The 11,937-nt window shown below is 45.4% G+C and overlaps 1 protein-coding gene across 2 annotated transcripts; it reads left to right on the forward strand.

Annotated features, from left to right (window-relative positions):
* Window positions 1–544: 544 nt before the first annotated feature.
* LOC130204456 (sodium/hydrogen exchanger 2-like) lies at window positions 545–7,042 on the forward strand. Of its 2 annotated transcripts, XM_056431201.1 has the most exons (14): window positions 569–589; window positions 685–1,041; window positions 1,245–1,570; window positions 1,668–1,805; window positions 2,671–2,921; window positions 3,692–3,909; window positions 3,993–4,192; window positions 4,285–4,374; window positions 4,829–4,899; window positions 5,244–5,411; window positions 5,551–5,656; window positions 6,130–6,246; window positions 6,337–6,430; window positions 6,504–7,042. In XM_056431201.1, the coding sequence occupies exons 2-14, from the start codon at window positions 756–758 to the stop codon at window positions 6,815–6,817; spliced, it is 2,379 nt and encodes a 792-aa protein (XP_056287176.1). In that variant the 5' UTR covers window positions 569–589; window positions 685–755; the 3' UTR covers window positions 6,818–7,042. The 2 variants fall into 2 exon arrangements, with proteins under 2 accessions (XP_056287175.1, XP_056287176.1); XM_056431200.1 differs by having other exon boundaries at window positions 545–1,041.
* Window positions 7,043–11,937: the final 4,895 nt, after the last annotated feature.

Below are 11,937 nucleotides of genomic sequence, written 5' to 3' on the forward strand. Positions count from 1 at the left end.
AATACATTTTAAAAAACGTCAAACTGTTTCCTGCTCTTAAATGTTATTTTAGTTATACATGTTTTTAATAACAATGTATTTATTAAATAAAAGTTTTATAATGTACATTTTACGTTTTAATATATAATTTGGTGTACTGCTATTAGCTAAATACTATTCACTACAAACAGAAAATATAACAGTAAATGTAATCGTTATGATTATTTAACTTTTAAAATGCTGTCTCAAAGTAGAGTTGATGTCTATCGCCACCATGTGGACTCAATGTGGTACTACACGTTCAACATACTGGCACCTACACCTGCTGCGTCCGCTGGTTGTTCAGGTGAATTTAAACACCGATTCACTCAAAATAACAAAATAAAATGGATTTGTCTGAATGCAGCAATTATCGCCCAGGTTTTTTTTGTGTCATGTCACCCAGGACGTGTGTTCCTCATGGGCAACACCCAAGAGGTAGGGCACAGAGGTGAAGACAAGCAGGTTCTGCAACAGTTGAAACCGGCATTCAGTTGCACCTCACACACGTTCACGTGAACGCCGCTCCAAGACGAAGGATTTCATTTCAACTCAAACACTCCTTTTTCACGTGAGACTTTGCTTTTTACCGGCTGTGGACATGGATGGGAGTAAAGTTCATATTCATGAACATCAATGACAACTCGTGTTTTTTAATGGCCACAGCCCACTAGACTTCCAATGGGACGTCTATGAGACGCACTGGAACCACCTGAGACCAGTGTTGACCCGTGGAAATGTGGCCCGAGAGAGGAGGCTCCCCCGTGCGCCTCCTGCTCCTCCTGCTCCTGCTGCTCTGCTGCTGCCCTGGAGGACGATGCGAGCTCCAGGTGTCGAAGCCCACGCCGCAGACGGAGGCGGCGACCGGCGGCATCGACCTCTTCCCCAACGAGCTGGACGAGGCCCAGGCCTTCCCCGACGAGGAGAAGGCCCACCTCCCCGTGTTCACCATGGACTACCCTCGCATCCAGGTCCCCTTTGAGTTCACGCTGTGGGTCCTCCTGGCCTCTTTCGCCAAGATCGGTGAGTGTGGAGGCAAAAAGTAGAACGTCACCATTCAAATACTCCAAGAAGTACACGTCTGGAGATACTAGACGATATTTAATATCAGTTTCTGTCGTATTTTAAGTGAAAATACTGAAGTTCAAGATCTGAGTCCTTTGCGTAAACCTGTTGGGCCTGGAGTCCAGAACATGAGTCGGGGCCTCTCACCGTCTGTCCTGCAGGATTCCACATCTACCATAAGATCACCATCTGGATCCCGGAGTCCTGCCTCCTGATCTCCGTCGGCCTCATCGTGGGCGCCATCATGCACTCGGTTCAGGAGGAGCCGCCCGCCGTCCTCAACTCGGATGTCTTCTTCCTCTTCATGCTGCCGCTCATCGTCCTGGACAACGGCTACTTCATGCCCACCAGGCCGTTCTTCGAGAACATCGGCACGGTGCTGTGGTACGCCGTGGTGGGAACCCTGTGGAACAGCATCGGCATCGGGATGTCCCTCTTCGCCATCTGCCAGTTCGAGGTGTTTGGAGTCCAGGACATCAACCTGCAGGTCAGTTCGGGGGAAAGGTCAAAGGTCATTGGAGTGGACTTGGGCCCAGACCTCCCCCTCTGATGCAGGTCTTCCTCTTGCTGCTCCTCCTCTTCAGGAGAACCTGCTGTTCGCCTCCATCATCTCCACCGTGGACCCCGTGGCGGCGCTCAACGTGTTCGAGGACATCGGCGTCAACGAGCAGACGTACATCATCATCTTCGGAGAGGGGCTCTTCAACGACGCCGTCACCGTGGTGAGAACACAGAGCGCATGAGACCGACGAGATGTGGAGGCTCCTGGTTTATTAATAGTCTCCTCGGTCTTAGAGCTTCTCTCAGAGGTCGATGGATCAATATTTCCAGGGCGTAGGAAGAGATGTGAACCGTGGAAACGTACTTTACAAACAGCCATGTCAGTTATGAGGCTACAATGTAGCAACTCAACAGAATTCATGCGAGCAGCGATTAGTTCCAGTTAGAACATTTTTAAAAAAGTAAATAAAGAGCGTTCTTTAAGTGGATTTATGGATGTCTACGAATGAACAGTTCCAGAGATAATGACGTCCTCGGGAAGTTCATCGAATGGACTTTATTTTTATTTATTTTTTTCCTCTAGAATAAAAAGGTAAAGGTAAGGAAGTTTATTGTCATTGTAAAAACATACAACGAAATGAAGTTGTCGACTCATCAGTCAGTCCAGCAGCAGCAGGTAAAACATTGAGACAGGACATTCTAATACAAAACAAAGAGAAATAAGAATAAAAAACATAAAACACAGGCTTTAATGTGTGAGAAGGGAGCTGGACGCTCCTCAGTGACCTCAGTGACCTCAGGCTAACCTCAGACTGACCTCAGGCTGACCTGTCGTCAGCAGGCCGCCGGCCTGCAGCTTCCCCCCGCCAGCCTCCACCGGGAGCCGAGTTTCACTTCACATGTCGTGACACTGACTTCAAGTCTCAACCGTTTCCTGACTGGTTCAACCTGCTTGACCACAAGCGCGTGAGAAGCGTTTCCACCTGGTGTGTGTGTGTGTGTGTGTGTGTGTGTGTGTGTGTGTGTGTGTGTGTGTGTGTGTGTGTATGTGTGTGTGTGTGTGTGTGTGTGTGCGTCTCCCTTCAGGTGCTCTACAACATGTTAACCTACCTGGCCGTGCTGCCCGTCGTCGAGCCCACCGATGTGTTCGTGGGCGCCGCCCGGTTCTTCATCGTGGCGCTGGGCGGCGTCCTCTTCGGCCTCCTGTTTGGCTTCGCGGCGGCGTTCACCACGCGCTTCACCCACAACGTGCGGCAGATCGAGCCCCTCTTCGTCTTCATGTACAGCTACCTGGCGTACCTGGTGGCCGAGTGCTTCGCCATCTCCAGCATCATGGCGTGAGTTCAGGTCCGCCGCCGCCATGTGAACAGGAAGTGGCTGAAGAAGCATCCAGATAATGTGAAACTACTCCAGTTTTATCCAGACAAATCAAATATGTATATGTATATATATATGTATATATATATACATATATATATTCATTTAAATGCTTTATATAGCGTAAGAAGTAGTTATATTCAGACAAATCAGGAGGACTTTAACTTTTATTATTATTTTACTTTTTATTTGCTTGATAAATATATATATATATATATCTTCATTTTGGGTTTTTAAATGCTTTGTATAGACTTTAATTATTATTATTTTTTATTTTATTTGCTTGATATGTATATACAGTATATTTCTTTTTAATTTTTTTTCTTCATTTAAATGCTTTATATAGCAAGTCAAATCATACAACAGAGGGACTTTAATTATTAAATATATAGTTGTTTTTTGCTTGATATAAATATATATCTTCTTTTTTAGCGTAATAAGTGGTTATCTTCACATAGAACTCAACTAACAGGTGGAGGCCGGTGTCTAAATAGATATCTACATGAAATACGTCATCATAGAAGTCCTTATTGATGACAGGTACATTTAGAAAACATCTATTTATAGTTTTCAGATACATAACAGTATGAGTACCGTGATGTGAGACAACTCCAGCACAAGAAGGAGGACTCTAATTATTAAATAAATAGTTTTTTGCTTGATATTCTTCTGGCGCCATGAGATCTGAATAGATAGAAGTCCATTTAGAAAGTGTCTCCTCCCCCTGCAGCCTGTTGACGTGCGCCATCACCATGAAGTACTACGTGGAGGAGAACGTCTCCCAGAGGTCGTGCACCACCATCCGCCACGTGGTGAAGATGCTGGCCACCATCTCCGAGACCCTCATCTTCTTCTTCCTGGGCGTGGTGACCATCACCACCGAGCACGAGTGGAACTGGGCCTACATCCTGTTCACGCTGCTGTTCGCCTTCCTCTGGAGAGGCATCGGTGAGGGGGGAGGGGCTTCATTCAAAGCTTCAGCTGTATGTCAAGTGGTCCCGCTTTGAAATCCCCCCAAAATGTTCTGGCAGGCATCCTGGTCCTGACCCAGATCATCAACCCGTTCCGGACCATCCCGCTCAACTTCAAGGACCAGTTCGGCCTGGCCTACGGCGGCCTGCGGGGCGCCATCTGCTTCGCCCTGGTCTTCACTCTGCCCGACAACATCAACAGGAAGAACCTGTTCGTCACGGCCTCCATCACCGTCATCATATTCACCGTCTTCATCCAGGTGAGGACCCCAACCCGTATGAACCATGTTGAAGGGACATGTGCTCAGAGTCACGTGTCATTTAAACATTATACTTATGATTGTTGTGGCAGGGCATCAGCATCCGTCCAATAGTCGAGTATCTGAACATCAGGAAAACCAACAAAGACCTGAACAACATCAACGTGGAGGTTCACGGCAGGGCGAGTCTCTTTGTTATTGTTGTTGTTGTGTATTTTATTCAGTCAATCACATCAAATACAATACAATATTATTATATATAATATACAAAACAGAGACTGAAAAGGTATAGGTAGAAGCCAAAAATGCTTATATACTCTTAACCTAAATTAATATCAAATAAATCAGAAAATGCATATAACATTTTAAAAAATAACAAAGAAAATAAATTTAAAAAAACAATATATATATATATACATACACATACATACATATATATATGCATACATATATACACATACACACATACATACAGACATACTTCCACATACATCTCCCATATAAATACGTTTCAATCACATTTATAACTCAAGAATTGTTTTATAAATAATTCCCTTGAAACCAGGAGGAGTTCACCGTTCTCACATCCATTTCATTTGTGGTCAAACAGCCGCTCTAACTGTTGATGTGTTGCAGATGATGGAGCACGTCCTCAGTGGGATTGAGGACTTGTGTGGACAATGGAGCCACTACTACTGGAAAGACAAGTAGGATCCGTGTTTTCTTTTATTCAGGGTTCCTACAGTCATGGAAAAGTCATGGAATTTAAAAATGGGTTTTTCCAGGCCTGGAAAAGTCTTTAAAAAAATGTTTAAATCACAAAAGTTAAAAAAAAGTCATGAACATGTGTTATATTCATACTTTTATTAACGCAGTTTCATTAAAAGAATGAACATTTATACACATATTTATTATTTTAATCAAACTATGGTGTCATTTAAGGAAGATACACCACCTGCGTGGTCGTAGACATTCGGTTTGAAGTCCTGGGAACCCTCTGGTCATGACCCTGATTATTAGACGAGCCTCTCTGTGTTCGTCTCCCCGCCAGGTTCAAGAAGTTCAACGACCGCGTTCTGAGGCGCATCCTGCTCCGGGACAACCGGGCCGAGTCCAGCATCGTGTCGCTGTACAAGAAGCTGGAGCTGCAGGTGGCCATCGGGCTGCTGGACGGCCCGATGGGCGACCTCAGCGCGGCGCCGTCTCTCGTGTCCCTGAAGTACGCTCGCCTTGTTGTTAGAACACGTCTCCACGCCAACAGTCAATGTGCCAACCTGGCAACCCGAGAGTTGGCCTTGTTGGCGCGTTATAAACGTTATTAGCGGCGTTTACATTCCCATCGCTTTCCTTCCCGCCAGCGACAAGAGGAAGGAGTCGTCGCGGCCCAAGAAGAAGTTCCTTCCCGCCGACGTGAGGAAAATGCAAGACATCTTGTCGAAGAACATGTACAAGATCCGACAGAAGGTACCGCCCCCGGCAGAGGAACACGTCAAACGTCATGTTAAAAACATTATTATGACCTCGATGAGTGAGAATAAAACGTATTCCGTTTTATGTCTCTCGATACTTCCTTCCTACCGAGGCCTACGAGTCGCTTGTGACATCCCAATGATGTAGAGCAGGGGCGTCCGACTCATGTTCACCGTGGGCCACATCAGCGTCATGGCCGCCCTCTTAAAGGGCCGGAAACACTTTATAACTCTTCGGACATAGTGTTAAATAACTCTCTTTGCATTTGATTATTGTTTATTTGAGTGTAGAAATATTTTACATAAGAAAATGTCTCTAATATTACAATATAATCTCATTTAATTTGAAACCTTCAAAATAAAAGCACGGGAAATTTTTCTTAAATTTCGTGAAGAAAAGGGGATCTCATGTCTTTCAAGCCGTCAGGGGCCGCAGAAAATGATGCCGAGAGTGTTTATGCTTTCCAGACGATGAACTACACCAACAAATACAATCTGCCCGACGACAGCCGAACCAGGGAGATTCTGATCCGCCGCCACGTGAGCGTCAGGCGCAGCCTCCGCGCTGAGAGCTTCCGTGAGCCGGTGAGTTTCCTGTTTCAAGTCTCCATTACATATCCACCTGCTTGACCTTCACCTGACCTTCACCTGACCTTCTCCGTCCTCCTTTTCCAGCCTTCGCGAAACATCCCCAAGTCTCAGAAGTACTTCTCGCTGCAGCCGGGGGGGGATCTGGAGACCGCCTTCGCCCTCAGGAGGCGGAGTCACGGTGAGGACTTGTTGGAAGGAACCGGTTCAGAAGATCAAACTCAGACTGACCGATGATGAAATGTTGGTGTTAGGTGGAAGCGGAGACGTGGAGCACCTCTCCGACCTGACGCCGCGCTCCTCATCCCGCTCCCACATCCCCATGAGGAGGCTGAACACCATCGTGGAGGCCGGACAGAGCAGCCTGGAGGGGTCAGGACCCCGAGGCGGGAAGGCGCCGGCTCCTCCCCCCAAGAGGCGTCTCTCGGATCGGGTGGACTCCGGAGAGGAAGACCCTGAACCGGTGCAGCCACCACAGCTACCTCCACCTGGAGGCTGGGCCCCCGAGAGCCAGGACCCCCGAGCCAATGAGACGCTGCTCAGGGACTCGTCACAGGGGCGCAGATGAAAACTACAAGCACCAATGACCCTGAGATGAATCTGAGCTCCACCTCAGTGACATCACTTCTCCCTCAGCAGCCATATGGCAACTTTTACCTGTTTTTATATCACGCTTGTGTAATTTTTTTAGTATTGGCCAATAAATGGGACTCGGCAGAGTTATTAGTTTATTTTTTTATCTTAAAATATACGTTTTTTTTAACATAAATGTTATTAAAAGAACTATAACCAAACTAAAAGTGACTTTTATTGGAGTACTGTATTTAAAATATAGACAACAGGCTCATTAGCTCACTCTGGACACCAGGAAGGAAATAGAAATAAACTTTACAAAAGTAAAGTTAATTAATTCAAAGTAGATCCTACCTGCCTGTCAGATTCAAACCTCCTCGTTGTGTTTACATTAAACACAGCCAGGCCTCCTCCAGGGTGGAGGGATGGATCCCCTGAGGGGTCGGGGTTATATTTCATGTTTCTATTATCTTTGCAGCAGAGCATCTGAAACCCGGCAGCAGACCGGCGTGAGAGCACTCTCTCCCCTCGCTCGCTCTCATGCCTCTTTATGAGTCCATCTCGCTCTCATACCTCTTTATGAGTCCATCTCGCTCTCATCTTTCAACATTTACATCCTTAAATCGGTTTATCCGTCGGCACAAACAGCTCAAGTGGATTACAGATATTCGTCCTCAGGGCGTTTTGTTTCTTCAATGTAATAAAAGAGAAATTAGCCTCCTGTATTTAGTTTGACAAAAAACAACACCTTTTTTTAAAGTAATTTATATCTTTATTTTTTATATGAAACAAGTTAAAACATCCAGAATATTCTTAATATTATTCTCTGTATCGATGAATAACTGAGATATTACTGATTAAATGTTGTGTGTAGGGCATCCATCCATCACTCATTTAAAGAAGGAATACAATTACTGTAAAAGCCGTATTAGCAATGTTATATGTCCACCAGTTTGTATATATTAAATCTAATTAATAACACCTGATGTAAATATGAGAGAAACATAGTTAATTATTATTATTAATTTCTATGAAACACAGAAAACAGCAGTTTTTTAAAGCAGAAACACAACTTTACATGAGAGCAAACAACATTAAAAATAGAAAATAATGTCGTCGTTAAATGGAAATATATTGACTCACCGGAAAATCCTAAATATTAATTTATATGTGCAGCTATCTAAAAGGACCCATATTATAAAAGTGAGATTTTTGAATGTATTTTTATCGCTATTTATAAACACACAAACGTGTATATAAATGTCTGCTTCACATTTATTTCCTGTGAACGACGATCAGCTGACAGGAAGTAAACATGGAGCCACGCTGTTGCCTAGCAACGCGATTCCATTTTCAAAGAGAGACAGTCCGAGGAAAAAATATTAAAGCACGCAAACATGGAAAAAATAGACCAATCAATGAGCTCGATGAGAAAAATGAGTCACAGCTGACTTTAAATCACATTTATTCTGAGAAAAATAAATGATCTCCTCAAATTAGGTCCACGTTTTAAGTCATAAAAGAGAAATTAATTCTATTTTATGCTTCTTCATACGCAGATTTAGATTAATAATGCAAAATATAATCAACAGATAACTTGTGATGGGTTAGAGGTTACGCCTTTATTGATCCGTGGGGGTGAATTCGTAAATAAAGTCATTAAAATGAGCTCCACTTTTACCCGATGCAACATTAGAGTGATATGAACATAAGAAACCTTTTGAATACAAGATACTCGTTTATTCATCCAAGATCTAATAATATAAAATCTCTTTTACGGAGGGCAGCGTGCCAAACAACACAAAGAGTCTTCCTACACTGTTGTAATGCTACTTTATAAGTAATGGGAGCATTTCTCTGTGCATTAAACACGTAAAACATGCACTGCCTCTCTCTCGTTTCCCTTGCAGTGCAGGTCGTTGGAGCTTCAGCATCACGGTGAACGTCTTCCATCCCTTCACCTCCTCCTGCGAGTGGCTTTCATGAGAACCCGACGCCTGCACACATCTTCTGCCTCCAGCGCGTGTGCATGCTGACGAAGACGCCTGTTGGTATGTGGGAGGCACTGGCAAACATCCTGCTTCATGAACCGTCTCAGCTGCAGCGCGGAAGAAGAAGAGGGAGCATGCCTTGCCAGGAAAAAACAAATGGGTATCTGAATGCATCTCCTCCGCTGAAGCTTTGTCAATAACGCCGAGGAGGAAGAGCAGCTCCCTGCAGCCTTCGGCATCATCAGCATCACTTTACGCTCCGGAGCCGAGAAGTCGGGAGGAAAACTTTACGCGGCAGCTTCGGGGTTTTATCCAGGGAGGATTCTGTGTGGACCTGAGACGCCAAGATGAACCAAACTGCATCCGTCTCCCACCAGATCAACTGTCAGCCCATGAGAGATGGCAAGGTAGGATGCCTCGAGATGCTTTTATCACTTATTGGAAGACCAGTCGCCAACATTGAGACTTTAGCTTTAAATCAGTCGTTCCATGCGGAGTCTGGAATGGGAGTTTGATATATTCTTCTTCTGTATTCTCCTTGACACGATGGGAAAGAATCACTCAAGGAGACAAATGATAACAGAGGACAGGATGAAGCCTGCTTGATGTTATAACTCACAGGATCTTTCCTTTGAGTATCCTCATAAAAGGGACCTGATCACCTGATTGATCATCGGGTGATCGGATCATTTACTCATCAAATGATCCCGAGAGGAGTCAACGACGCCATTACACGGGCAACAAAACGTGCTTTCAAAGGTTTGGATGATGTCAAACCACGAGAAGTCCTCGAGTCGTGAATGAGCCCAACAGATGAGATGCTGACGGGTGCAGGAGAATGTGGAGTTAGCCGTGCACACACACACACACACACACACACACACACACATCACCTCCAGGATCACTCCTCAGTAATATATTGAACCTGTATTTGTTTTCCTGCTGTGAAACTGACCGACAACACAACAACGACGACACAATCACAGATTTAGTGTTTTTTTTCAAGTGCAAAACAGTTATTTGTGTTTTTATTGAGACAAAAAGAAGCCAGACTGTCAGACACCACTCAACGCGCGTCCACATCGTGGTGAGCTCTCGACTCTGTGTGGAAGACATTAACAGTAAAACGAGACGCAGTGGTGGCTGGAAGGCTCAAGACCTCGGTGATACTCAGAGTTTACGCAAAGCTGCCAGACAGGAAGTCGACACGCCGAAGTTGAATCTATAACCTGTGCTTCAGGGTGGAAACCACATGGCAGGAAGGAACTGGGAACCACAGGGATCAGGACTCAGAGCTTACACGGTTCTACTTGAGCAAGTTTCAGTTTGAAGAATGGAAATGGCATCAAAAAATATCTCTAAATACCAATATAATGTCAAATAAACAGAGGAGCGTTCCACGGTCTTTATTTAGTCCGAGTGGTTATATTTGTCACAATCTCAGCTCAGTGAACCGCCGTCTGGTTTGCAGCTTCATAAAGAGGCCGCCGTCTCTCGCGGTGCGTGATCCCAGAGGATCCACCACACGGCTGCAGTGAAGAGATCTTCTTTATGTTCAGTGTTTTCACGGCTCGTCATCTCTTCAGGCCATAGATGGTGACGTAGCAGATATTTAGGGATTCCCTCTTTAATTGCGTGTTTATGTGACCTCAGTGAGCCTCCAGCTCCCCGAGAGAAGACTCAGACGCCACTTTAATTGTGACTTATAAACTCTCTCCACACAAGGAGCTCCACACGGAGGACGGCTGAGGACACGAGGAAGACTCAGCGCTCTTCAGAGAGTTGGATTTTAACTTCTGTGACTGAAATAACGTAAACTTAAAGTAAATAAAGTTTATACATTTGTATTTTTTTCATTTACATGTTCTCCTATTATTCTTACCCTCCTGTTACCTTCATATGTACTCACATCTTTTACCCTGTTTGACCCCAGCAGTTAAAACCTTCAGAAAATGATTAGAATTAATATTGTTTCCTAAGTTTAAGTGCCAGGTACTTTATGTTTGTTTGTTGACGACCTAAATAGATCTTTAAATAAATAAAAAAGATGATATTTCAGAATCAGAATCAGAAACATTTTTATTGCCAGGAATGTTTACACAAACGAGGATTTTTTTTTGGCGGAAGGTGCAACATTTGGACATGACAAACAAACAACAATCAACACGACAGAAAGACAACAAATAATGTGAAAGTGTTTGGGTGTGTGCTTCAAGTGGTGTGTTTTAGTTAAAAGTGTATGTTACACGTGGCGTGTGTTTAAGTGTTTAATTAAAGTGCATGTAAATAAAGTGGCATGTGTGTGGAGGAGGCCTCAAGTTAAAGTGCATGTTAAAGTGACGTGTGGAGGAGGCCTCCAGGAGGGAAGAGGAAGGAGGAGGGAGGAGGAGGGAGGAAGAAGGAGGAGGAGGAAGGGAAGGAGCGGGAAGAAGGAGGAGAGAGGAAGGTGGAAGAAGAGGTGGTAGTCCTGGGGGTGACAGTCAGTCAGTCCCGGGTCCATTGATGAGCCCGACTGCCGACGGAAAAACTTTTGGTGTGGCGGGAGGTCTTTGTCCTGATGGACGCAGCCTCCTCCCGAGGAGGGACTCGAACAGGAGTGTCCAGGGTGGGAGGGGTCAGCGACAATCTTTCTGGCCCGCTTCAGTGACCTAGAAGTGAACAGGACCTGGAGGGAAGGCAGATTGCAGCCGATAACCCTCTCGGCCGAGCGGATGATGCTCTGCAGCCTGCACTTGTCTTTGGCTGTGGCTGCAGGGTGCCAGACGGTGATGGAGGAGCAGATGATGGACTCAACGATGGCCGTAGAATTGTACCATCATTCTCCTGGCAGGTTGAATTTCCTCAGCTGCCTCAGGAAGAACATCCTCTGCTGGGCCTTCTTGGTGATGGAGCCGATGTTCAGCTCCCACTTGAGGTCCTGGGTAATGATGGAGCCCAGGAAGCGGAAGGACTCCACAGCGTCGACGGGGGAGTCACACAGGATGAGAGGGCGGTGGGGCTGCATTCCTCCTGAAATCCACAACCATCTCCACTGTCTTTAGAGCGTTGAGCTCCAGGTTGTTCTGGCTGCACCAGGTCACCAGGTGGTCAGTCTCCCACCTGTAGGCGGTCTCGTCCCCACCAG

The sequence above is a fragment of the Pseudoliparis swirei genome, chromosome 14 (assembly GCF_029220125.1).
Source record: "Pseudoliparis swirei isolate HS2019 ecotype Mariana Trench chromosome 14, NWPU_hadal_v1, whole genome shotgun sequence".
In the NCBI taxonomy this organism is placed as follows: domain Eukaryota; kingdom Metazoa; phylum Chordata; class Actinopteri; order Perciformes; family Liparidae; genus Pseudoliparis; species Pseudoliparis swirei.

Bases quoted from the DNA above. Each gene is read 5' to 3' on its own strand.
- LOC130204456 (XM_056431200.1), top strand. From the start codon at position 756: ATGTGGCCCGAGAGAGGAGGCTCCCCCGTGCGCCTCCTGCTCCTCCTG. The intron at 1,806-2,670 runs GTGAGAACACAG...GTCTCCCTTCAG, and splicing joins TCAACGACGCCGTCACCGTG to GTGCTCTACAACATGTTAAC. The intron at 6,247-6,336 runs GTGAGTTTCCTG...CTCCTTTTCCAG, and splicing joins CTGAGAGCTTCCGTGAGCCG to CCTTCGCGAAACATCCCCAA.